The sequence below is a fragment of the Dermochelys coriacea genome, chromosome 2 (assembly GCF_009764565.3).
Source record: "Dermochelys coriacea isolate rDerCor1 chromosome 2, rDerCor1.pri.v4, whole genome shotgun sequence".
Taxonomy (NCBI): Eukaryota; Metazoa; Chordata; order Testudines; family Dermochelyidae; genus Dermochelys; species Dermochelys coriacea.
The window spans coordinates 128,989,518-129,015,485 of NC_050069.1; the positions used below are offsets into that span (position 1 = coordinate 128,989,518).

Consider the following 25,968-nt stretch of genomic DNA (forward strand, 5'->3'; position numbering starts at 1 on the left):
GTATCAAAGACAAAGTGCCCAGTTCTGATCTCATGTACATCAGTACAGCCCCATTAGAGTCAGTAGGGAATGTGAGAGAACAGAATTGGATCCAGTTTCTTGGCAGTAGAGGCTGCTGTCTGTGAAATGTCCAGAGACTATGGTGATGGTGGTAATATAAATATAAATTTATATAGCTACAGTAGTTAGAGCTCAGAGAATGGCTCTGACAGAATGAGCACAGCGGAGTTTGGCAGTAAGGGTAGTAGGTTGCTTAATTAGTTGTTTGTGGACTGAAGTAAAATCAGTTGAAAACAGACAAACAGTTTATTGTGCAGAATGCCTGACCACTTGGCTTGTGTCCAAATGACATATGTGTATGACGGGTGTAAGCAGACTCTGGCCCTCAGAACTTCACTACCGTACGGCATCTTGAGGCCAGAACTCATTGATGGGATGTACAAACAGATTCTGAAGACACTGAACAGAAACACTGTAGGCAAGGTACAACTTAGAACAGTTTTCTCCCTTCCTCTTGCTTAGAAAGCGAATGGCAGATTGGGAAAGAACCAACGTGGGTTGAATGGGTAAACTTTCTTAGATGGGATATGCTTTCCAGGAGACTGGAGTACACTTGCGAGATTTAGACAGGCTGTGACAGTATTGAATTTGATAATTCAGAATACTGTCAGCAGGGTATGTGACAACCATGCAAACCATTCAGTGACTAGCATATTAGGTGTGAAAGTTGTGGATCTCTTGAAAGAACTCGGGTTGTTTAGCTTAGCAAAAACAAGGCTGAAAGGGATGATGATTGCTTTCCATAACTATGTCATGGGGGTAAGCACCATGGAGAGAAAGGAGCTATTTAAACTAAAGGATTAAGATGGCATAAGAACAAATGAGTATAAACTGTCCATGAATACATTTAGGCTGGAAATTAGAAGGTTCTAACCATCAGAGGAGTGAGATTCTGGAACAGCCTCCCAATAGCAGTAGTGGGGGCAAACAGCCTAATTTGTTTTAAGATGGAGCATAATAAATTTATGAATGGGATTATATGATGTGGTTGCCTGAGATGGCAGGGGACTGATCTTCAGGACCCCAGAAGTCCTCCCGGTTCTATGTTCCTATCTAGTTAAATCAAGTTACATAAATTTAAGCCAATTAATATCGCACAGACAGAAAAGGCATAAAGAAAAACAACAACAACAAAAAACAACAGATATGGAAAATAGGGACTATTTTATATAAGGGATAATATAAGGGATAATGACAGAAAGCATAGCCAAAATTTAGAAGGTAGGCTAATACATGAATACATGAAAACTGACTGTGCAACTAGAAATGGCACAGATCCCACTTATATGGCCAAGGTCTATATTGCATGTGAGCTGAACTGAGTAACCAGTGCATTATGGAAATGACATTTAAGTAGGAATGACCTCTTTGCAATTCAATGTCTAGGATTTACTGGTCACCTATATTCATTCCTTTTTATCTCTCTATGCAGAATAATCCATTTTTTTCTTGAAATAACATTTGTCATAATCACAGCAAAATATTATTTGTATTATCCACATACATTTGAGTTAATTTATGCCTCATATGCAATATCTATATTAGCAGTGGTACATACTGCGTATCAGTGAATTAGAGGAGTGTAGAAGACAAGTCTTGAAAGCTAAATTTAGATTAGAAAGTAGGCTGAAGTTCAGGGCCTCTGCTGTAGCTTTCTTTGAAATGTATCTGGTTCCAAGTACACAGCCAAATTCAAAGTCACAGTGAGTTGATGAGAAGATGATGTTTGAATTTATCAGACACTGAACTGGGAACTTTGCGGCAGAGACAATGCTAAAGTTTTGAGGGGAAAGGGCTGTGTAAACTAGGAAGTGGGGGGAAACCACCAACTATCAAGTTTCAGAGTAGCAGCCATGTTAGTCTGTATCTGCAAAAAAACAGGAGTACTTGTGGCATCTTAAAGACTAACAAATTTATTTGAGCATAAGCTTTCGTGAGCTACAGCTCACTTCATTGGATGCATTCAGTGGATAATGCAGTGGGGAGATTTATATACATAGAGAACATGAAACAATGGGTGTTATCATACACACTGTAACAAGAGTGATCAGGTAAGGTGAGCTATTACCAGCAGGAGAGCGGGGCGGGGGGTGGGGAAGCCTTTTGTAGTAATAATCAAGGTGGGCCATTTCTAGAAGTTGACAAGAACATCTGAGGAACAGTGTGTGTGTGTGTATGGGGGGGGAACAAACATGGGGAAATAGTTTTACTTTGTGTCATGACACATCCACTCTCAGTCTTTATTCAAGCCTAAATTAATTGTATCCAGTTTGCAAATTAATTCCAATTCAGCAGTCCTCGTTGGAGTCTGTTTTTGAAGGTTTTTTGTTGAAGAATACCACTCTTAGGTCTGTAATCAAGTGACCAAAGAGATTGAAGTGTTCTCCGACTGGTTTTTGAATGCGATAATTCTTGACGTCTGATTTGTGTCCATTTATTCTTTTACATAGAGACTGTCCAGTTTGGCTAATGTACATGGCAGGGGGCATTGCTGATACATGATGGCATATATCACATTGGTAAATGTGCAGGTGAACAAGCCTCTGATAGTAGTGTGGCTGATGTGATTAGGCCCTATAATGGTGTCCCCTGAATAGATATGTGGACACAGATGGCAACGGGCTTTGTTGCAAGGACAGGAACTCCAACATGATTTCAACAATTTCCATCCCACCATCAACCTCAGCCTGGACCAGTCCACACAAGAGATCCACTTCCTGGACACTACGGTGCTAATAAGCGATGGTCACATAAACACCACCCTATACTGGAAACCTACTGACTGCTATTCCTACCTACATACCTCCAGCTTTCATCCAGACCACACCACACAATCCATTGTCTACAGCCAAGCTTTACGATACAACCGCATTTGCTCCAACCCCTTAGACAGAGACAAACACCTACAAGATCTCTATCATGCATTCTTACAACTATAATACCCACCTGCTGAAGTGAAGAAACAGATTGACAGAGCCAGAAGAGTACCCAGAAGTCACCTACTACAGGACAGGACCAACAAAGAAAATAACAGAACGCCACTAGCCATCACCTTCAGCCCCCAACTAAAACCTCTCCAACGCATTATCAAGGATCTACAACCTATCCAGAAGGACGACCCATCACTCTCAAAGATCTTGGGAGACAGGCCAGTCTTTGCTTACAGACAGCCCCCAACCTGAAGCAAATACTCACCAGCAACCACACAACAAAAATGCTAACCCAGGAATCTATCCTTGCAACAAAGTCCGTTGCCATCTGTGTCCACATAACTATTCAGGGAACACTATCATAGGGCCTAATCACATCAGCCACACTACTATCAGAGGCTCATTCACCTGCATATTTACCAATGTGATATATGCCATCATGTGCCAGCAATGTCCCTCTGCCATGTACATTGGCCAAACTGGACAGTCTCTACTTAAAAGAATAAATGGACACAAATCAGACGTCAAGAATTATCACATTCAAAAACCAGTCGGAGAACACTTCAATCTCTTTGGTAACTCGATTACAGACCTAAGAGTGGCAATTCTTCAACAAAAAACCTTCAAAAACAGACTCCAATGAGAGACTGCTGAATTGGAATTAATTTGCAAATGGATACAATTAACTTAGGCTTGAATAAAGACTGGGAGTGGATGTGTGATTACATAAAGTAAAACTATTTCCCCATGTTATTCCCCCACACAAACACACACCATTCCTCACTCGTTCTTATCAACTGCTGGAAATGGCCCACCTTGATTATCACTACAAAAGGTCCCCCCCACCCCTGCTCTCCTGCTAGTAATAACTCACCTTACCTGATCACCCTTGTTACAGTGTGTATGGTAACATCCATTGTTTCATGTTCTCTATGTATATAAATCTCCCCACTGTATTTTTCATTGCATGCATCTGATGAAGTGAGCTGTAGCTCACGAAAGCTTATGCTCAAATAAATTTGTTAGTCTCTATGGTGCCACAAGTACTCCTTTTCTTTTCACCAACTATCAAGGAACACTCAAGTCAGACAGAGATCAGTTAGTGGTGCCAATATTACTAAGGTAACTCTGCAGCAGATAGTAAAGAGGAGAATAGAAAATATAGCTGATATGGAGGAGGAACAAGATGAGATCATTACAGAGTACATTTTATAAATGAGTAAGTTAGTCAAAAACCAAACTCAAAAAGCAATTTCTCATTGAAATCAACCTCTATACTGAAGGACTGGAGGGCAATATGTGTTGTAACTATATTTTTAAATAGTATTAGGACGGAGTATAGGAATTACAGACCAGTGAGTCTTCCTCAAGTACTATGTAAATGTATTCAAATAAGAATTTAAATGAGTTATAAAACACCTAGTTTAACATGATGCAATAGGGACAAGCTCGCCAGTTTCGGTAAAGGCAAATCAAAACAAAATGCTTGGAGTTACATAAGTAATGGGACAGAAAATGAAAACTGAAGCTCTGAAAAATGTATCAAAATCACACTATAAATCAACGGTTGTCAAAACAATGAACATTAATTTTTGGCCCCAAGGAAGTCAAAGGGAGTTTTTCCCTTGATTTCAATAGGGCCATGATTTCATTCCTGGAATATTCTGTTCTGATCAGCATGTCTCAGTAAAGACTACCACAGAAAAAGAAGAATTCGGAGATGAGTGATTGAAATGATCGGAGACTTGGAGATACTTCTACATGTAGAGAAACTGAAAAGATTGTATCTCCAATGGGAACAGGACTTCACACTAGGACTGTTCAGTTTATATAGTAGATGCTGAATTATATGAAATAATGAATGACTTAGAGGAGACAAATTGAGTGATGCTATTTAACCTCTCAGATAATACAAAAGTAAAGGGAAACATAAACTGAAAGGAAGAAACGTAAAGGATAAGAGGAATATATATTTATCTGAACATATTATAATTAAACTGTGGAATCCACTCTGCACCAGTGGCTTATAGGTGCTTGAAATAAACTTCCCCTAAGGACATGAATTCCGTAGTTGTCCATTATGGAGATTTTTGCACCTTGTTCTGAACTATTGGCTGCTGTCAGAGATAGTACACCAGACTGGAAGGAACAATTGCCTGATCTCATATGGCAATTCCGATATTCCAAAGGACACAAAGGACTGATGATGTCCTTTTTAGGATGAAGTATTCAGCTTCTACATAGAAGGAGGTGATTATTCTTTGCACTACATTGGAAAGTGGAAATATTACAAGAAAAGTATTCCGTGAAGCATCCATAGATTTTAAAATACCTGTTTATTAAGTACACATTTGAAACTGAAAATAAATTCAGCAACATCATTTCAACTGAGGCTTTTCAAGAACAATCTATAAAGGAAAAGGTAAAATGTATGTTATACCGTTGTATATATTTATATCTAGTCTACTATCGTCTTACCTTTCACGATCACAGATAAAAGTTATGTTTATTAAAGGAAAAGCCAGTATGAAAGTGACTTTTCTGAAGTTTTAAAAGAAAATGTTAAATTTGAAGGAAATTGTGAAAAGATAAGTTAGTAATAGAAGCAGTAAAGTGGTTGGAAACAAATCTGTCTTGAACCAGGTCAATATTACACACTTCTCTACCTGCCCTCTTAATGTCAGCAGGAAAGGTTTTCTAGTTTTCCTCATTCACCAATCTCCAGTATACAGTTGGTAAACATCCTTCAGAATATATTTTTTAATCTTCAGATTGACTTCATTTTCATAATAAGAATAGGTGTAATATAAAGTCAAACCACATTCATTTATCTGTCAACTCCATTAGTTTCAGTCAGATTGAACAGATGCAACTAAGGGCTGTGTGCTCTCTCTCTCTCTTTACAAGCACTTGCTACAGCCACACACACACTCAGATAAATAGGAGGAATGATTGTTTTAAAAATAGCATTATCACTGTTCACCATGTGCATAATCTCCCTCAAAAGACAGACTTTGTGTCTACACTATAAAGCTTTTAGAGACACAGCTGTGCCGCTAAAAGGCGTGTGGTATAGCCGCTGTTTGTCGGCAGGAAAGAGCTCTCCTGCCAACAAAAAACTTCCATCCCCAATGAGAGGCATTAGCTTTGTCGGCAGGAGAATGCTCCTTTGGACAAAGGATCCTTTACACCAATGCTTTTCGTAGGCAAAACTTTTGTCTTTCAGGTGCCAGTGTAGACAAAGCCTAAGTACCATGTACCCTAATGGCTTTCAATGAGACTACACTGAAATGTTTGCTTCAGAGTATTCCATCACCTTTCTTCTGCATTGTGACATCATAGCTGCCGATTACTCAGGGGACATTGGTTATTCCACCTCTGAAACTCTTACAGGAAAAGCTGCGGTAACATATGATAAACCTCATGTTTTCTATTTCTGAGTTTGCTTCAAATCAATAAGAATTAATTTAAAAATTTGTGTAAAATTCCATCAAGGAATATTTATATTTTTATGCTTCATAGAACACTTTTTCCCCAGTCTCAGGTGCAAGAGGGCAAGGAATAAGGATGAGCCTCATGGCCTTGTTATGCTCTACAAAACCCATTTCTATTAGATTAAAAATCTGGGAGTGTTAGTTGACAAAATATGCTCTGATTATGTGTGTGTGTCGGGGGGGGGGGAAGTGTGCCTAGCTTTGAGTTAGCATGAAAAGAAAAGCAACCAGAGTGAAGAGAAACAACGACTTTTTCATACAGTGATATACCACATTCTGTGGTCAGATATAGCCTTTGCACTCCAAACTCTCACACTGCATAGTATAGATACTGTAGATAGAATATTTTGTACAGTACTATGACCCATTTTGTGAGAATTAGGTTTCAGCTGATATTTGCAACTTTTAATAAGTTTCAAATCCACTATATAGTGTCAAAATCTGTAGTTTCCTCAATTGTGTGTATGTAATATCGTATATGTATATTTACATTTGTATATTTACATTTTTCCTGTTTTTTTTAAATTAAGGATTCTTTAGTATTCATTATACAAATCTTTCTTAGAGAGAAATTTTGACATTTTCACAGAAAAATATTTGAAGCAAAATGACAGTTCTGTGCTCAATTTTTTTTAAAAAAATATCAAGGTAAGAAAGCAAAATATTTCCATTTTCAAATGTGCAAAACAAATTAAATGTGTTTTTTTTCCCAGGGATCTGAGAACTTTTTTAGTATTGATACAGCTCTTTCTACACAGTAATCTAATACTTCATGTTCATCAATAATTTATATGGGACTCATTGCTAATATTATGCACTAAATTTGATGAAGAATATTCTTAGTTGGGGAAATCTCCATTTTTCAGGTTATGTTTTTTCATTTTACTGGGAAAAATCCACTGAGGCCTTGTTATTCACTTCTCTAATTTCATTTGTATTCTCAAATTATGCTTATTTCTTCCTGAATTATAATTATTTTAAATAATTTATACAGTGACATATACAATGTGAATAGCACTTTACTGACAAAATGACATGTCTCTGCTATAAGGAGCTTATAGCCGCGGGCTTTGATCCTGTAGGTTCTGTGCATTGAATTCAGTGGGATTTTGTGCAGGCATAAAGATCCTCCTGCATGGATTTGATTGTAAGGCCAAGGTCTTAATTCTTTGTACAGATTTTATGTCCACTTATGCCTACCTTTTTTTCCTACTGAAACAGCAAAAGGGCTTTTGAGCTACAATAATTAGACGCATTAAATGATATAAAAATGGAGGATTAGGAACATTAGGAGACAGATCATGGCAAACATGGGAAAACCCATGAGAAGGTAGATTTACAAAAATTTCCAAATTATCACATTCCAAGGAATTACTGACACATGGAAGGGCCTGAGGTCATGGTTCTCAAATTATATAACACATACATTCACAGACATATCACATGACTGTCTGGACATATATGAATAGCTTGGGAAGCCAGAGAAGCACTGACTATGCATTTTTCACATACAGGAACGTTTGCAGATTTGGGGGGTAAAGACTTAGGACTTTTCTTCACTAAAGTGGTAAATTGACCTAAGTTACGCTACTCCAGCTATGTGAATAATGTAGCTGGCGTTGACGTAGCTTAGGTTGACTTACCCCGGAGTCTTCACTGCACTCCATTGACAGGATACACTCTCTGGTTAACTTCCTTTACTCTTCTAAGAGAGCTGGAGTACTGGGGTTGATCAGCGAGCGCTCTTCTGTTGATTTAGTAAGTCTTCACTAGACCCGCTAAATTGATGCCTGTTGCATCTATTGCAGAAGTGTTGCTCTCCCCATGGTGAAGACAAGTCCTTATACAATACATGCTTCTTCACCCCTTTCTTGTACTTATCCCTTTGCCTTGTATTTACATGACCAAAAGGAAACTGGAGCATTTAGCTTAAAGTGATTAATTTATACTGATTTTGTTTGATTTTTATGTACATCTTAGATATTTATTTAATATATTTGCTATTTTCTTTGATTAACCTTTTCCACCATTGTTCAAGAGACACTCCCTCTCCGGCCAGTGACCCTCCATTTTAGTAAAGATCTCTGTGTAAGATTTGGATTGAGACCAAGAGTGGCAGAAGAAGTTACAGTATTTCAAATCTGACCTTTACTTCCAACTAGATAGACAGACAAATAGGAGCTTTAGAAAGTGAAAAAATGGCAATTGCTTATTTTCTGTCTGAAAACTGATTTTCCTTGAGGGTGAAATTGACCAAAAATGACCCAAGTATTTTTTTTCCTATCTGGTACAAAAAGTACTGGTAATAATTTTACCAGTTTCTTTGGGGGTATGATTATTTTTGCATAGCTCTACTTCTAACAAATCTCTCTCTCTCTCTAAAATAATATACATCATTTCTGTGGCATGTTTCCTCTTGTAGAGCTTTACTAATTTTATATAAACATGAATCTTTTCACCCAGCATTGGACTGTAATAATCTCCGATATAGAAGGACAGCAACCATATGGAAAACTATGGGGATGAGGAGAGGGGATGGAATTTAGCTAGTAATATTGGAGTAAACCCTCATCTCCCAAAAATAATATGGGAACTTTAATGTGCACACAAGTACAGGACCTTAGTTTTTATAATGTCTTATTTGAAAGAACACAGAGCACAGTGCACTCAGTGCCCATTCTATATCCCTCAGAAAGATAAAGTGCTAAGTCGAAACTCCTGAGATTCAAATCACTGGTGCTAACTAATCCAAGTCATTCAGACCTGAAATTCAGAATCTCTAAGCCATCCTCCTGTAGGAGGGGACGCGAACAGCTTATCAGGTAAGGGGACACAGGAGCTGAAGTGTGGTAACTAATAACCAGGTGTCATTCCCATAAAGCATGGTAGATTTCAAAGAAGTGCCCAGGGAGTTAGGTGCTCATTGATACTTCCCAGCTGATATTAGTGAGAGGCACTTAGTTATATCACTTTGCCCCATGATGAAAACTTTCCCCTAATAACTTATTCCATGGAACCAGAAGGATGAGAGAAAAACATAACTTTGTAACCCTTCCTTTCCAGTGAGTTTAAATGGCATTTGCAATCTGTTCCAAAGGTCAGGGCACTAGTTTAGAATTTGGGAGACTAGAATTCAAGTTCCTGCTTCACTACAGATGGCCTGTGTAAACTTGGGCAAGTTACTTACCCTCTCTGTGCCTCAGCTTCCTATTAGTAAAACAGGAATGATAGTACTTCCCTAACTCATAGTAGTGTTGTGAGGATTAATACATTACAAACTGTGAGGTCCTCACATACTAAGATAGATTCAATCCTATCAAGTGTACAAATTTCCAAGCGTGACTGATGACAAATGTGTGGTTTCCCTCTTTATCTCCCTCATATAATATATTGTAATACCATTTGTGTGGATATCTTATTGGGTCATTTTATTTCCCATTATTTCTGCATATAAAAGAGAAAATGTTTCTGCAGCTGACTGGTTCAGATCTTTATATTCATGTTAAAAGTGCTTTTATCATACTTATGCTCAGAAATTCTTTGATGTATCAATTTTCCTCAGTTTTACTTGAGTATTTGTTCAAATATAAAACTCTAACCTCTGGACAAAAATATGATTGGCTTGAAGTCAACACATCAGCATTTTTTGCTCACATTTAATGCTGACACTGCACGGGGATACCAGGGGATACATTCTGCACTGTTAGCAATGCTGTCCTTTGGATAAGATGTTAAATCAAGGTTCCTTCTCTCCCTTTCTGATTGATGCACAGGTAAAAATCCCATAAAACAGATTCATTGTTCTGGCCAGTATTTTCTCTCGCACTATAGACATGTTTTAATGTCCAAGACTGTGACCTGTTGTTAGCATCACAAACAAATTTTCATTACATAATATCTGAACTACAACTAGCTAACCCATTGCTTCACAAGGTGTTTCAAATAATGGCTCCAATTAAGCTTGTTTATGGGAAGATATATGCCAGATGGGTGAATGTAAGAAGCAACTCACCTACCCCCAATGCAATGTAACCATGCAGGGAACAGCCTTTACTGGGCTGCAGATGCTGGAGATTGCAATTGTTGGGATTAGTTACTGCTGCCTGCAGTGCTAATCACTCATGTCTGAGAGAGACATATTTGAGTCATATCCCATCCAGCAACAAAACAGGACCATTCAAGAATTACCTTTGCAACAGGATAGAAAAACACCATGCTGTCTAGGGGCACTTGGAAATATTATACCGATAACAGGTGTCAGAGCAGCAGCCATGTTAGTCTGTATCCCCAAAAAGAAAAGGAGTACTTGTGGCAGCTTAGAGACTAATAATAATAAATTTGTTAGTCTCTAAGGTGCCACAAGTACTCCTTTTCTTTTTACACCGATAACAAAATGTCTCCCTCTGTGCTGTATTGGACCACAGAGTCCTCCCGTTTCCCAGTGCTCCAGACCACAAAAATTCATAATTTAGTCTTTGCGGACAGAAAAACATTTTATGAAAGTAAATTCTAACTTGCTTCAGAGTTTACTTTGGAAACATTCCTTTCTGCATGGGGCTCCCTGCATTTTGGCTCAGCAGCAGTTGGTAGCAGGTTTCTCGCACAAACTGGAATTGACTAGTCCAATTTTAAATATATCTGAATACAAAAACTAATTCAAAAAAAAGATAAAAACACATTTCTATTATGTTTACACACACACACAGACGTGTGTATATATTAATTATATTATATTTCACATTTTATTCTCCATCCTTCAAAGCCTGGGGCAAATACTGCAGTCCTTACTTTAGCAAAACTTTCACTGGAGTCAAATGGAAACTAACCCTTTTGAAAAATAATGCCACTTATTTTGGGTGCCTGAGTATGAATTTCAGTGGCTAACTTTAGATATCCAAGTTTGAAAATGTCAGGGCTATTATCTAACAGCATGTTAAAATGAAGCATATCAAATGTGTCTGTTTTGTAAGCAGAATACAAAGGCAATCTCCTTCCACCAGACATCCCCTACAATTAGATTATATCCAAAGTGTGCAAATAAGATCCGTTCTTTAGTACGGCGCAAAACAATATGCTGCAACTTATTTTAATACAATGTAAATTAACATAATGAAGCATCACACAGAACACAGCATAGACAAAGATGCTTTGAACACAATTTTCAGTGTTCAGTGACGATAAAGGACACTGAAATAGACTAATCACAGTATAGAAACAAAGAGCCAAGATTCTGACATCTTCACTTAAGTTGAGTAGAACATTTTTTTCAGTAGCAGTCCCATTGATTGCTACTCAGAGAGTAAGGTGCTCTGTGGTTTTAGTGATGGGGTCAGAATCTGGCATAAGCTTTGCTGCAGCACAACCATGCTGACCTAAGCATCAGAAAGGAACATCTCTCCCCTTAGTCCATCTTGGTCTTTTTCCTAATGCAGATATTAAAATGGCTTTGAAAGTAAGGGGAAAAATATAAAAGTCTTAAATTACTGGGTTTGCTGTTGCTAGATTAGCATGTTTTCATTTTAAAAACAGTTTTAGTTTAGCACACTGTTTAATGTTTTTTTAATATAATCGTTTTCCACAATGAAGCGTGCAGAGACAAAACTAATAATAGGAGTAAATGTAGTAAATAAATTGTAGGAACACAGCAACATTATTATTGCATGAGCATGCTTCTATGGTCTGTTAGTGATGGTGATTTAGCATGCATTCTATATGACAGTGAAATTTTCCCCTTGTCTATAGTTTGATGCACTGTCTTCACAGAATCAGAGACAGAAATGTAAAAAAGGGCTGATGTGGGTCATCTGGTTTGACCCCCCAGCTTATTGAAAGGAGTACTTTCTATATTATTCCCAATAATGTTTTATCTATCCTGTTCCTGAGTATCTGCAGTAAGAATGCTTCCACCATTTCTTTTGGCAGTTCATTCAAGGGGTCTGTAGCTTTCACACTTAACAGGGAAGACACAGGGGTGCTGGGCTTCTGAAACTTCCCATAAAATGTGTAGGAAATTCAAGCACTCAGTACTAAATCCAAGCAAAACTTTTTGCTCAAAACATTTTCCCCCCAAAAAAGCAGATTTGAGTCATCTGAAACATTTAGCAAAATCGAGTCACTTTTGCTGAATTTTACAATCAAAAAATGTCCTAGCCAAAAAAAAAAAATATATAAATGTTTTGTTTTGACACTTTCGAAATGAAACATTTGATTTTCTGACTCAAAGTGACTTTTCATTCCAAAATATACTACAAATCTATCTTAAAAATAAAAATTGAACCTTTACAGTTCTGAATAAATTATATTCCTTCATTTATATTGTTTACACTCTATAATCATGTTCCCCTTGATTTCTCTTTTTGAGACTATGCATCAAATTCATCCCAACTCCACTGATATTATGTAGTCACATCATGAACGAATCTGATCCTATATAATTAGTGTCGGCAATCTCAACCTTGTATCTGCTTTGTTGGCTAAAATTTTATTTTTTTTAGTTTTTCAATACTGTTATAATCTGGGACTGAAATAGCTTATATTATATAATAGCACTACAAGACCAAAATTCCAACTGAGGCTGCATCAAGACTATCTAGAATAGCATTATTACTAGAGCTGATGAAAAATTTTCCAATAGAAATTTTTTTCTGTGAGGAAATGCTGATTCATTGAAATCAAAACATTCTGTGGGAACATGTTGATTTTGATGAAACTTCATTTAAAACAATCTAAACAAACTGTTTTGATAAGGTCTACATGTTCCATTCTGTTTCTACTTATTGGAACAAAACATTTGAATTTTTGTAATTAAACAACTTTTTATTTCAAAATCTATTTTAGATTATATATTATATTATAAATTATAACTGAAAATTAAAAAGTCATAAACCTAACAAAACATTTTGATGTTCTAAAAACTTAGTATTTAAATTAACCCAAAACAAACACACAAAAAATCAAAAATTTCATTTTGCAAAAAAATTAAAAATTCTTTGATTTTTTCCAATTCAGAATTAACACAAATTTCAAAATTGTGGAATTTCCTTCAAAATGGAAATTCCTGTTCCCATACAGCTCTGATTGTGACATTGCTGGCTTTCATGTGCTCTCCCTATCTATGAATCCAAGAATAGTAGTGGCTTTTTCCACAACAATGGCAATTTCCAAGCTCATATTGAGTTTTCTATGTGACCTCATATCAAAATATTTCTCAAATCACTTTTCAGCCAGCTGTCTCTATTAACCTCCTATCTATATATATAAAAGATGCTTTGAGATTAAGAACAAGTGTGATCAAGCCCTTTGGGAATAAGAATATTGCTCTTTGTACAACAGTTGTGTGTGTATTAAAACATTTAAAATACCTGCCACCCACATCTAATCAGTTTTGTCAAAATACCTGCCAACTTGTTCATTGAAGCATTCATGGATGCATGCAAATGCAGTCCATAAAATATCACTGTTGCCAGTAATTCACAGATTTTCAAGACCTTCCCATCACAAGGCTGCCCCAATGATAACTACTTCACTCAGACCCATGGCAAATGTTAAATAGTACATGACAAATACCAGAAGATTTATTGCCTCATAACACCAATGTAATAATCCAAACCTCTTTAATATAGCAGATTAGGTGAGGTCAGAGGAGCACAGGAAAAGAGTCTTTATAGTTCAAGCACAGGAACTCCTGAACTCATGGATGATGTTTTCAAAAGAGCCTAAATGATTTAAGAGACTAAGTCCTATTTTCAAAGTGACTAAGGCACTAACAGCACAAGCCTCACAGACTTTCAATGAGACTACATAGGAGCTGTAGGTGAAATTTCCAACTTGGATAGACAGACCAGTGCTAGCTTTAACCAAGCAAGTGTACTAAAAATAGCAGTGTAGCCCATTTGAAACCCTAGGTATGTATTCAGGGCAGCTATCCTGTCCCTGCTGCCCATGTAGCCATGGCTACACTGCAATTTTTAGCATGCTATCTTGATTGGAACTAGCTCTGGTATGTCTACCCAAGCGGGAAATTACACTTCCAGCTCTAGTCTAGACATGCTTTTAGACTATGTCTACAGTATGAGTTGTGGTGTGATTCCCAGCTCTTGTACATACCCTTTCATTAACCCAATGACAGCTAGAATGACTATGTGTACATAAGCTGGCCATCACATTCCTGCCTCATAGTGCACACATAGCATTAGACTTCTAAATGCAAAAGTGACGGTTAAAAATTACATTTAGGCACTTTTGAAAAATTTTACTTAGCTCTTGATTCTGACACTGATTCACTATGTGCCCTTTGCTAAGTCAGTTAGACCATCATTTCAACTGTTAGTACCTAAACAAGATTTTCATTATTTATAATATGGTAGTGCCTAGAGGCCACAACCAAGACTGGGCCCCTATTGAGCTAGATAATGTAGAAACACAAAGGGAGAGATGTCTTTGTCTCAAAGAGCTTGTAGCCTAAATAAACAAGACTGATGAATGGTGGGATGGGAAACAGAGATGAAATAACGTGTTCAAGCCCATTCAGCAGTTTTATGGTATGTCCCATAATCAATAGGTGGCTTGATTCGCTTATGTGTTGAGCATCCCCATCTCTTAGTGGAAGATTATATATGTGGACCATCAGCAGGACTGAACCCAACTTTGTAAAGACTTTTGATGATAAAATGCCTAAATCTAATAATAGAGTGAGTTCTTACAGTGATTGCTTACTTAAAATTTGATTCCAATCATCTAGGCTCAATAGTAGCTAACTATTTTGTTGTTAAAAAAACAAAACAAACCTTAATGTGACTGGTCTAATTTCACAATGCAAATGACCAGGATAACCCTGGAATTTGCTGCATTGCCTTCTGATTCAGACTTTGGATTTCTCTTTCAAATTACAGCTCTTTATTATCTTTTCCACAAAGTCCACAGTATCTAACTACTACAGCAGCAAAATGCTTTCATGAATCACGCATTAATGTTAATTTTAGTTACTAATAATATCTTTATTTACAGCAGTCACATAGAAAATGATTATTTGCCGCAATTATATTAATGTTTACAGAACCAGGCTTTATCAACACACAAACATGAGTTTTTTCAGTTGACACATCAAACAAATGTGGTCAGTCCGGTGTCCTAATAATAGTGCACCATATTTTCACTGTCATGTTAAAGATTCAGGGCTGATTTCTGATTACAGTGTGTCATATCCTGGGTTGCTAAAGGCTGGGGGCACAGCAGAGATCGTTATTTATTCTTATTACAGTAGAATCTAGAGACTACAATGAAGATTGAGGCCCTATTGCACTAGCTGCTTTTCAAACACATAGAAGGAGTCAACAATCTGTCGGTCTTCATAGTCTAAATAGAAGAATAAGACAAAGCATAAGAGGAGCAACAGGCATAGAGAGGAAAACTGTCTTTCCCAGGGTCATTCAACAGGTCTGTGATAGAATCAGGAGAAGAACACAGTCCCAGCCTAGGGCACTATCCACTGGACAATGCTGCTTTCCTTCTCAGGGACTAAGCATCCAAGCCCTGGGATGGCAGGGTTTTCTGCATCCAATTTCTCTTAATAGTGACCCTTTTTATTGATGTAAGTAAAGGAACTATGGGTCACCAAAAAGCTTCCATATAGTCTTTGTTGGCCAAATGAACTGGACACAATGGGGAGCTTTGAAGATGAGGAGAAGCAACTGTGCAAAAAAAGAGACATCCTCAGGACTATGCCAGAGACACAAAAAAATGAAGTGTTGTGGGATTGTCTAGATATTACACAGCTATAATTGGTGCTGTTGGCTTCAGCATTTTCTTGAAACCTATCATTTCACCTAAAAACTTAGTTGAAATTAGATTTGGATACTCTCCCTTTTATGAATCTGAATTGTTACTGATAAAGAGCCATATGGTGGCATTTAGGCACTTTCCCACGTTAAGGGCTTACACACAACTGCATCTCACCAAGAATAATCAAGAAGGAACCATTCCTTTCCAAGTTCCCCAGTGCACAAGGTGTAGCCTGCTCCTCCACTGCATCAAGCCCATTCTTTGGGCTGGCATGGGGAAGGAAGGGGTTATAATTAGAAGTGGTTTTTTTTTGTTTGCTAGCATTTCCAAAAACATTGAAAACATTGAAAGAATTTGTTTTGGGCAGAGCCAGTTTTCAGCAAAATAAAAAGTACAAAAAAGAATGTTGTGACAAATGAAACACTGTGTTTGATTCATTTGTATTTTGATCTTTTAAGGATTTAATTAAAAAAAATAAAATGGAAGGAAATTTTCAATGCGAAAATTCATTTCAGATTGAAAAAAGGTAACATTTTCTTTAGAACATGTCAAAATGAAACATTTTGATATTTTTCTTACAAAACAAAACAATTAATTTAGTTTTTGTTTTGTTTTATTATTCTATTGAAACAATTTGGAAAAAAAATGTTTTGTCCAACATTTTTTATCTAGCCAGTCTCATCCTCTTGGCTCCTTTTGAGACTATCTGCACCCTCAAGGATATACAAAGGATATAGTTGCTATACTTCATGCCCCACTGCTGGCAGATTTTGGCAACAGACCTGGAGTATCCCTATGGGCTCCGCCACCACACACCTCACTGCTGCCAGCACAGAGGGTGCAGCCAGAGTAAAGATGATGTATGCAAGAAACCCATCCTTGTGCTGATTGCCAGTTACTATTTCAGTCCATGGGGACCACTGGCAGCGCGTGTAACTTAGAGCAGCATCTCCTTTGCTTGTAAATATTTACAGCACATTGAAAAAAATGAAAAAGAAACAGTCATATAGTTATAGTTCATTTTTTATGGAAGACCCGTCATTTTATATTGTCTCTCTTTAATTACTGAAAAAAGGCCCAAATGCCATGCTTTAATCTGACTACTTTCTTTCTCTGATTGTCTCATCATTGTATGGTATGGGTTATTCTAGAAGTGCTTCCTTAGGCTATACCTATTGGGAGGACACGGATGAGGAGCCAGTCTCCAGAAAGGATAAACACATGTGGACATGTGCACATCCCAACATTTCAAAATACATCACTCTGTCTTTTCCAGCTCTTTGTTCCCTCCATAATGTTTTTCAAATTCGCCAGCAGGGCATCAGAGGCATAATTACCACCAAACAAAAACTAAAGTTATTGTACCAAAGTACTGAACAGCAGGATGGCAAGGGTTGGGAGTGTTATTCAGTTTTAGCCATTCTTTCTCAGTTAGACTTTATGGAATTATTTTATTATTGTAAATGCATTATATTTAATGGCAAGAGCATTTACCCCACACAGTATTTCAGACAGATCATATATACAGCAGCTTAGTCATATTACATCTGTCTATGTGGTAAGATTGCCTTATGGTCCTTCAGTACAAGTCCTAGTAATGCAATTGAGGAGAGCAATTCATTTTAACATACAAAAGAAAGCTTTGGGGAGAAAAAAAGAAAAGTGAAAACATCTTACATATGCTAGAAAGGATGAGAATGATATCATCCCTACATTTACAAAATACATGTATTTATGAAATACTGCCTCCATAGTATCGGTGGGAGATTTATGCTAATAGAATGAATTATAGGTTTTGTGGGGGAAAGAGGGTTGCTTTTGTGAGAGAAGGTAGGGTTGTATTGTGTAGCAGTTACTTATGTTTTGCATGTGGCTCCTGATTAAAGCTGACCCAAAAAAGGGGAATCCCTTTTTGCCACATAATGTGCAGTTTTGAATAAAAAGAAATTCCCAAACTGGGACAAAATGTCAAAAATACAATATTTTTCACAAGAAAGATTTTATTCTGTTGGGGGGGGGAGGGGCTTTCTGGCTGTTGTAGAGGTCATTCAGCCTTCCAGTCTGGGATACTGTAACTCACTTTTCCTGATTAGACAATTAGTTCACTAGAAAGCAGCAATTGATACATTGCACAGTGGCCAATTTGCACAATGGTACAAATCAAAGAAAGCATATTTCACCAATATTCCACAAACTGCACTAGAACTCCATTCTGTGTCACATCCAATTCAAGGTTCTGATACTAGTCTACCAAGCTCTGACTAGAATAGGGTTACAGTTCCTTCTGCAACTTCCTCCTGTCTGGTTCTGACTGTTTCAATGATTGAGAGAGCAAAAATAAACTCAAAAGAAATATAAGGTAGAGGTTTCTCAATACAAGCCAGACCTCACCTCTGGATCACCTTCCCTAAGGAAATCCTCTTCAAGCTATACTCCAAGATTCACCTTTTCACCAAAGCATTCCCCAAATACCCACCTTTGATGAACAAGGTAAATATGTGTTTAAAGTTTTGGACTACAATTTAACACAAAGTACATCAGAGAGTTATTCATCCTCCTCAGTAGGTTTTTGTTTTCTGCAATTCTTATTTAACTCCTAGATGCCACTGTAGTAAGCACATAGGGATGAGATGAGTTGCTGGTTGGCAACGTGTTCTATACACACAGCCTGAACTGAGATCTGGATCTTACCTCGTAACTAGGACAGGAGGAGGTGGGTGGGAGTAAAGCACCAAACTCCCTTCAACAAAGGGCCATATTAGCTTCTGTGGTGGCAGAGGCCTTATTTTATTTGTTCAACTCAGCATCTGATGAGACCAGTTATGTTCTACATATGCCTGTAAAAGAATCTTGTTCACCTTTGAATTACTTAATCCACAGACTGGCTGGATGCTATCATTATCTTCTGTCCTTTACTGATACAGTTATCCTTAAACACCCCCTACTTCTGCATTATCCTTACAGCTCTCATTGGTTTACAGATGACCTTTGACAGATTAAGCAGGTAAAGAGAAATCTAAAGAGCGTGAGGCAGAAATTCTCCTCAGAGTTTGACTGATTGTGACATAAAGCATTTTTATAATTTTACTACTTGTTTTTGTTGCAGAGGAAGAAATATGCCCTGTCTTCTACCATGCCACTCACAATGCCTTAACCAGTAGGTACTGTTGCCACATCACAAATGGTAAACAGAGTTGCACCTAACAAGACCCAGTAGTAGTATCTGTCCTGCTGGCTTTGCCTCCCTATGGAGGTACCATAGGGTTCTGCTCTGTCATTCCCTTTGCTTAATGCATATGTGAAGCCCTGAAAGGAATTATAGAACACCTCTGTTCCATCAATCCCAGATAAGGTGGACAAACTTTTTCCCAGTGTCTAGTCAAGACTGGTGCTTTGCTGAAAAGGTAGCTGACTGAAGCTCAAGCTAGATGAGACAGAGGATGGGGGAAAAAAACAACTAAAGGAAATGACAGAGATGATATCTCCCCTTCCATGGATGGAGTATACCCACACCTTTTCTTATTCAGGATCTGGAGACCCTACAGGATATCCAGAAAGAAGATGTGGCCAAAAGGGTGTTTTTCTCCATCTGCAGTTGGCAAGGAGTTAATGATTTACTTTATGATTTTGTACTCACTGCATTTATCCATGCATTTGTCGCTCCCCTTTGCCCCAAAACTTCCAAAAGGATTACTGATCTGCTCAGAAACAACAGCTAGTGCCAAACATTTTTTCCCTTTTATAGTACTTAGCAGTGCTTTGCACAGAAGTCATTTATACCTGTGTTTCACAGGAATTTAAATCTTAATCTGTGTCCAATTCAGTGTATTGGTTGTATAAAGCTATTTATGGCATGGGTCCTCTATATCTCAGATAACACCTCATCATTGTGGCCACCAATTGAGATTAGCTGAGATGTTCCAGTTGAGAGCTGAGAGCAGAGTGTTTTCAGAGGACAATCCTCAGATCTTGGATTTGCTGCCCCCTTGATCAATAAACTCATGATGTGTTGGACTTTCAGATCATGCATCAAGGCCTATTTGTTTACCCAGACTTTTTTCTGAAAGATGGGCTTAAGGAAGGCTTATTTTGTTTTGTTTTGTTTTAATTCTGAGTAAAATGTGTTGTTTTACATTTTATTTTAATTTTGCATGGTGAAGGAATTATTTTGCTGGCAACAGTTAACACTGGATTAGTCTGATGTATACTGTGCAGGTTTTGATTTTTCTATGCATCTGGTCATCACACAGATTTTATAAATAGAAGACAAATGTGTACATCAGCCTTATGATCTAAATTATCTCTTTTCATATGATAGATTCTTTGTTTTGTTCCTATTCAGGAACTTCTGTTATCCAAGTGACAGCTACAGATTCTGATGATGCCAACTATGGAAACAGTGCCAAAGTAGTGTATAGCATCCTCCAGGGACAACCATATTTCTCAGTGGACCCAGAGACAGGTCAGCAACGCTTTCTGTCTTACTTTCATAATTACAGAAATACAGACAGGGATAAAGATCCTTCTCACTCAAGTATTTATACCCAGTTTTATAAAAATACTAATTAAATTGTTCAAGTACTGTTTAATATTTTGTCCAAAACTCAGAATGAACATGGACTATCTATCTGGTTTTAAGCAGAAGACCCCCTTGATTTCTGCTTGAAAACTGATGGCGTGATATGGCCCCATATTATTAAGGCAGTGAACCTGCAGCACCATGAAATGTAAGTTTTATTTTCTTAAAGTAGTAGGAATAGGGAGGTTATTTTATACCTGTGTTTGGCACTACTGGAATACTGTGTCCAGTTCTGGGGTTCATGCTTCCATAAGGATGTTTATACATTGGAGAGGGTTTAGAGAAGAGTCCTGCAAATGATTACAAGATTGGAAAACATAACTTATAGTGAAAGACTCAAGGAGCTCAATGTATTTAACTTAACAGAGAGAAGGTTAAGCGTTCACTTCATCACCTATAAGTCTATACTTATCTACTTGGGGTCAGAAATCTGATAATAGAGGGCTCTTCAATCTAGCAAACAAAGGTATATTAGGATCCAGTAGCTGGAAGTTGAAGCTAAACAAATTCAGACAGGAAACATGGCACGAAAAAATAGTACTGAGGGTAATTAACTAACAAAAAAAATTATCAAGAGTTGTAATGGGTTCTCCCTAAAAAAATCTTTAACTCAAGATTAGATGTTTTTCTAGAAGTTATGTTCTAGTTCTGCCACAGCTAGTGGACCTGAAACAGGTATTAATTTATAGAAATCCAGTGATCTGTATTATGCAGGAGGTCAAACTAGATGACCCAAATGGCCCCTTCTGAAGTTAAAACCTATGAATCTATTGACGTTTGAAATAGTGAATCCAGGACAACACAGAATTCTGTCCTGTTAATGAAAAAGTGGTATAATGCAGAGATTGCTCCAGGGTTGGAGCTAATAACCTTATCAAAATAATAGGCAGGGAAACTACCTGAAAAGCTCTCATTAATGTGACAAACCTAACATTTTTTTTCCTCATCAAAAGGATAATTACATGGATTTAGCACAGTCCAAACACTGAATCATTGCACTACTATATTTCTCTCTTTTCTTGCAATCATATTAAATTGGTCATGGATTAAAAGCCTTATTTGAATACACCTTCAATTTTATTTGTTTGCCTGGGATTAACATTCGTACAATATATTTTACATAAATCCATTTTAAAACTCAGGGATTAAAGTGTTTTTTGTTTCTCCCCTCTTATTCTTTTATCCAAGGAATAATCAAAACTGCTTTACCAGACATGAGCAGAGAAAACAGGGAGCAGTACCAAGTGGTCATCCAGGCCAAGGACATGGGAGGCCAGATGGGAGGATTATCAGGGACCACTACGGTGAACATCACACTGACTGATGTCAATGACAATCCGCCTCGATTCCCCCAGAGTATGGAGCCTTTAATAGTTCTGCTGAGTTTCAAAAAGCTTCTTTAAAATTGTTTAACCATCACCATCTGGGATACTTTTTCCCATCTACAGCTGCACTGCTGTGTCTGCTTATGCTGCAGCTTTGTCAAAGCACATGGGAGTCCACTTTAAAATAAAAGCCAAACAAACTTCTTTAGCAGAATAAACTTACTTCCCAAATCCTTAAAATAATTTCAACAGGAGCCAATAACCCATGGTAATTGCAACTGAAACAATTTATAGTTACAGCAAATACATTGTAAAATACAAGGTCAGCTTTTCAGAATAGCTCAGTATCCAACCAACTTGGGCACCTAAATAAGTGGTCTGGTTTTCCAGTCCTCGTAATGGGCATTACTGGGTGGTTAAAATTTTTTGAAAATCTGGCCACTTCATTAGGTGCCAAAAATCTGGCCCTAGTTGCACGTGCTGAGTAATTTTGATAATCTGGCCCATATTTTACATGATGATATTTTTGAAAGAAAATCCTTTAGGCTGCAAAACTGGCAACCAAGGAAAAGTGGGATGGTAGAGGGGATGTGCAATGTGATGTGGACCCTTTAATCCTAGACTGCTGGTTTAAATCTGATCCCAAACTGATTAGCAATCAAAAGTTGTTAAAAGCAGCACTTGATGGCTGTTTGGTAGGCTATGTGAAAAGAATTCAGAGTTTCAGTTCAGTATCTGCTAGGAATATATCCACATTATTCAATTACTATTGCCTTTGGCTCTGATTGGGGTCCTTGCTTGCACTCTCATCAGACACACCAAAGACTGAACAAACATCAAGGCTGATTTAGAGACCACCTTTCTGGATTTATGGAAACTTGTAAGGCACTCAGATACCATGGTGATGAATACAGGAAAAATACCTTGTCGCCCAGTCCAGAATAGATTACTATCTGTGAGTTTGCTTACCTAATGACCACCTTCACAGGGCAAGCTCAGGCCACTGATTTCTAAACAGAATGCTCCCATTTGACTTCAACAGCGAGTTCTGTTAAAAAATAAATCAATAGCATAATATGGTCCATGAGGTTTTATCAGACTGGAGATGTTGAACCCAAAGATGGGGTATAGGTCTTTTCACTGAATTGCACGATTGGCCATGGAGTTGCAATCTAAAAATAAAGGCTATGTAATAGTAAGTAGTTGTAATGTAACTTTGGCATCTGAAACCATGGAGCCTTTGTTCCTGCTGGTAGTCTTCAAGGTTAGTCAAGGACCTGTCCAAAGTCTATTAAATCAGTGCAAGTCTTTATGCTGACTTGAATGGGCTTTGGATCAGGCCCTTAATTAGAGTGAAAGTTACACCAGTGCAAAGGCCACATACAAGGCCCTATGCAGTGCACTGCTTAAACCTCACTGAAACACAGAAGGTGATGTGGAAGGCCTTATCTGGGCTGGACACACTGGGATGATTGTAACATTGGTAATGACCAGTCCCCTTTCTTGCCTTGCTTCCCAGGATGCTGGTTTCTTGCTCCTCCTGCAAAACAAGACATGAATGGAAAATCTACAGGTTTTCATTCCTCCTCACACAGTCATGAACTGGAGCATGTTTCCAATGGATACTGATTACAAAAATCTGCTCCTTCTGTACCCAATTACCTCCCTTTCTTCCCTTTATGTGAGGCTATAGGATATGGGGAAACTAGGCCCAAAGGGGAGGAAGAAATTGCATGTGAAAGAGACAGGAATGAACTCCGAAATATTGAAGAATAAGTTGATTTATTTGAGGGGCCAGAAAGAAGGGAAATTGACAGACTCTCGCGACAAGCCACCCTGGCTTGGACAAAGTATGTAAGGAAAGGTTTTTAATAAGATACAGTGGTCTACATATAACTAGCAGACCTGAGCCATGCACAATATAAATGATAGGAAGAGCAAGAGCTTTACAGAATTGTACTATATGATCATGAAAAAATGGACACCTCAGTAACTGAATTATACCCTAAACCAAGTTGATTATCTTATATGCTGAGAATATGCAGGTCACTGACATTGTCTCAATTACAGTGACAGCTTTCAGAATCAAACTCACCCAAAGGAGGTGTTCACCTGATATTTCTGGACCTCTCACGTCAGGGAAAATTTGAAGTGTCATGACTAAGTTTGTGTCTATAGGATTTCTGGCTCAACTGCCAGAATGAAAAGTTTAGATAAGCCTACAAATGGAAAAGGTCAGCCTTTTGAAGGCTGGTTGTCATAAGGTCTAACTTCTAAATAGTTTTCAGCCTGTTGTAAGAGAGTAATGTGAATTTTGCAGCCTCACTGGTTTTCAGCCCACCGCTAATTTTTCAGTTATAGGGTTGACTTTCTAACAGCAAATATAATTCAGCATCACACTATATCACCCATTTTTTTCACAAATCTCTAAAGACAAGACATTTCCAATGAGTCAGAGACTGTGATTTAGGTGCATGACACTGGGGATAGACACTCACTCAACCTTCTTTAGCCCACACAAGGATCTGTTATGATCAGTGTATTTGGGAAAACTCAGAAACTGCTCTCTCAGTGTGCCCCAAAATGGATGAGGGAGTAGAGAAAGGCCATGGATCCATCAGAGAAGAACTAGTCACATCAAGTGATATAGGCCGTACCTGCTATAGGCTGGTGTAGCTTGTACTGTCTGTCTGTTCATTAAACCACTCAAAAGGGATTGTATCTTCTTCAGGACACTGCCTTCACCAAGGTTGTCTTGGTCAGGCAAGGCTTCACAACATATCCTACATGGGTTCCAGTTTCTAATTGTTATGAGTGGTATGTTGCTAGTAACTAAGTGAGCTGTGCAAATGACAGATAACAAATATTCAACAAATTGGCATGCAAAATGTCTGCAAATTTCTCACAGCTTCTTGTTACTAGTAAGTATATGCCAACACTGTTTTAAGAATTATTTTAACGCCATATCTTGCTAATGGAAGTTCAAGTTATATTTCCTGATTGTGACTGATCAAGAGACTCATGTGATATTATTCCGGTTCTGCGGGAGCCTAACTTTACAGTTAGGTTTTTGGTGCACATGCTGGGAAAAGATAAATTTAAAATTTACCTTCTGTACTAAGATGTGCAAGGTTAAAATTCCTTTGTCAATAGCATCCAAGCTATTAAAACCTGATTCCACAAGCATTAACAGAAATCAGGCATGAAAACAAATGTGTCCAAAGTGAATTCATTCAAGAATCTGAACACATTTGTACAATTTTCATACAGTTCAAGCATTATCAGGAATATTATATATTACACATCTCAAATGCCTTTTGCAATATATCTGTATTATGTGTTTCCATGAAAAACTTACATCTCACATAAAACAGACTTAAAACTGTTCAAGGCAATTTCAAAATAGAAATCCTTGTCTATTGTATTTTAGTTTCTTCCTCAGATCCATTATTTGTTTTGAAAACTGTGGTTCCTAGAGAAAATAACTTCTGGAATCATTGAAAACATCTTTAGAAGATAGACAAAATAAATAAATCCATTAACTACTCAGGGTCACAATCACTGCTGTATTATTGTGCGTCTATCTATGTTCCTTTCATCTGAAGTACAAAAAGAAAAGTACATAAAGAATAAAGTACTAAGGGCCTTTGAAGTGTCACACTTTCATTAAAAAAAACTACAAAAGTTTTCATTGACAGTCAAGTCATCTTTGTTTTAAAGTTTACTCCTGATGACTAAGTGCACTTTTCTTAGAATGTTTCAACTTTCAAGGCAACTGAAAGAAAAAATCTAGGGGAAAC

At 37.6% G+C, this 25,968-nt stretch overlaps 1 protein-coding gene across 5 annotated transcripts in view; it reads left to right on the forward strand.

Moving 5' to 3' along the window:
- LOC119851904 (cadherin-9) overlaps nucleotides 1-25,968 on the forward strand; it is a 123,500-nt gene that overhangs the window by 72,249 nt on the left and 25,283 nt on the right. For 3 of the 5 annotated variants that reach the window (XM_038392501.2, XM_038392500.2, XM_043508436.1), the window contains 2 exons: nucleotides 20,607-20,726; nucleotides 22,032-22,199. In XM_038392501.2, the coding sequence (XP_038248429.1) occupies nucleotides 20,607-20,726; nucleotides 22,032-22,199 (288 nt within the window). Of the gene's footprint in view, nucleotides 1-20,606; nucleotides 20,727-20,874; nucleotides 20,992-22,031; nucleotides 22,200-25,968 lie in introns of those variants that run through there. The other 2 variants (XM_038392507.2, XM_043508435.1) reach the window with 2 other exon arrangements.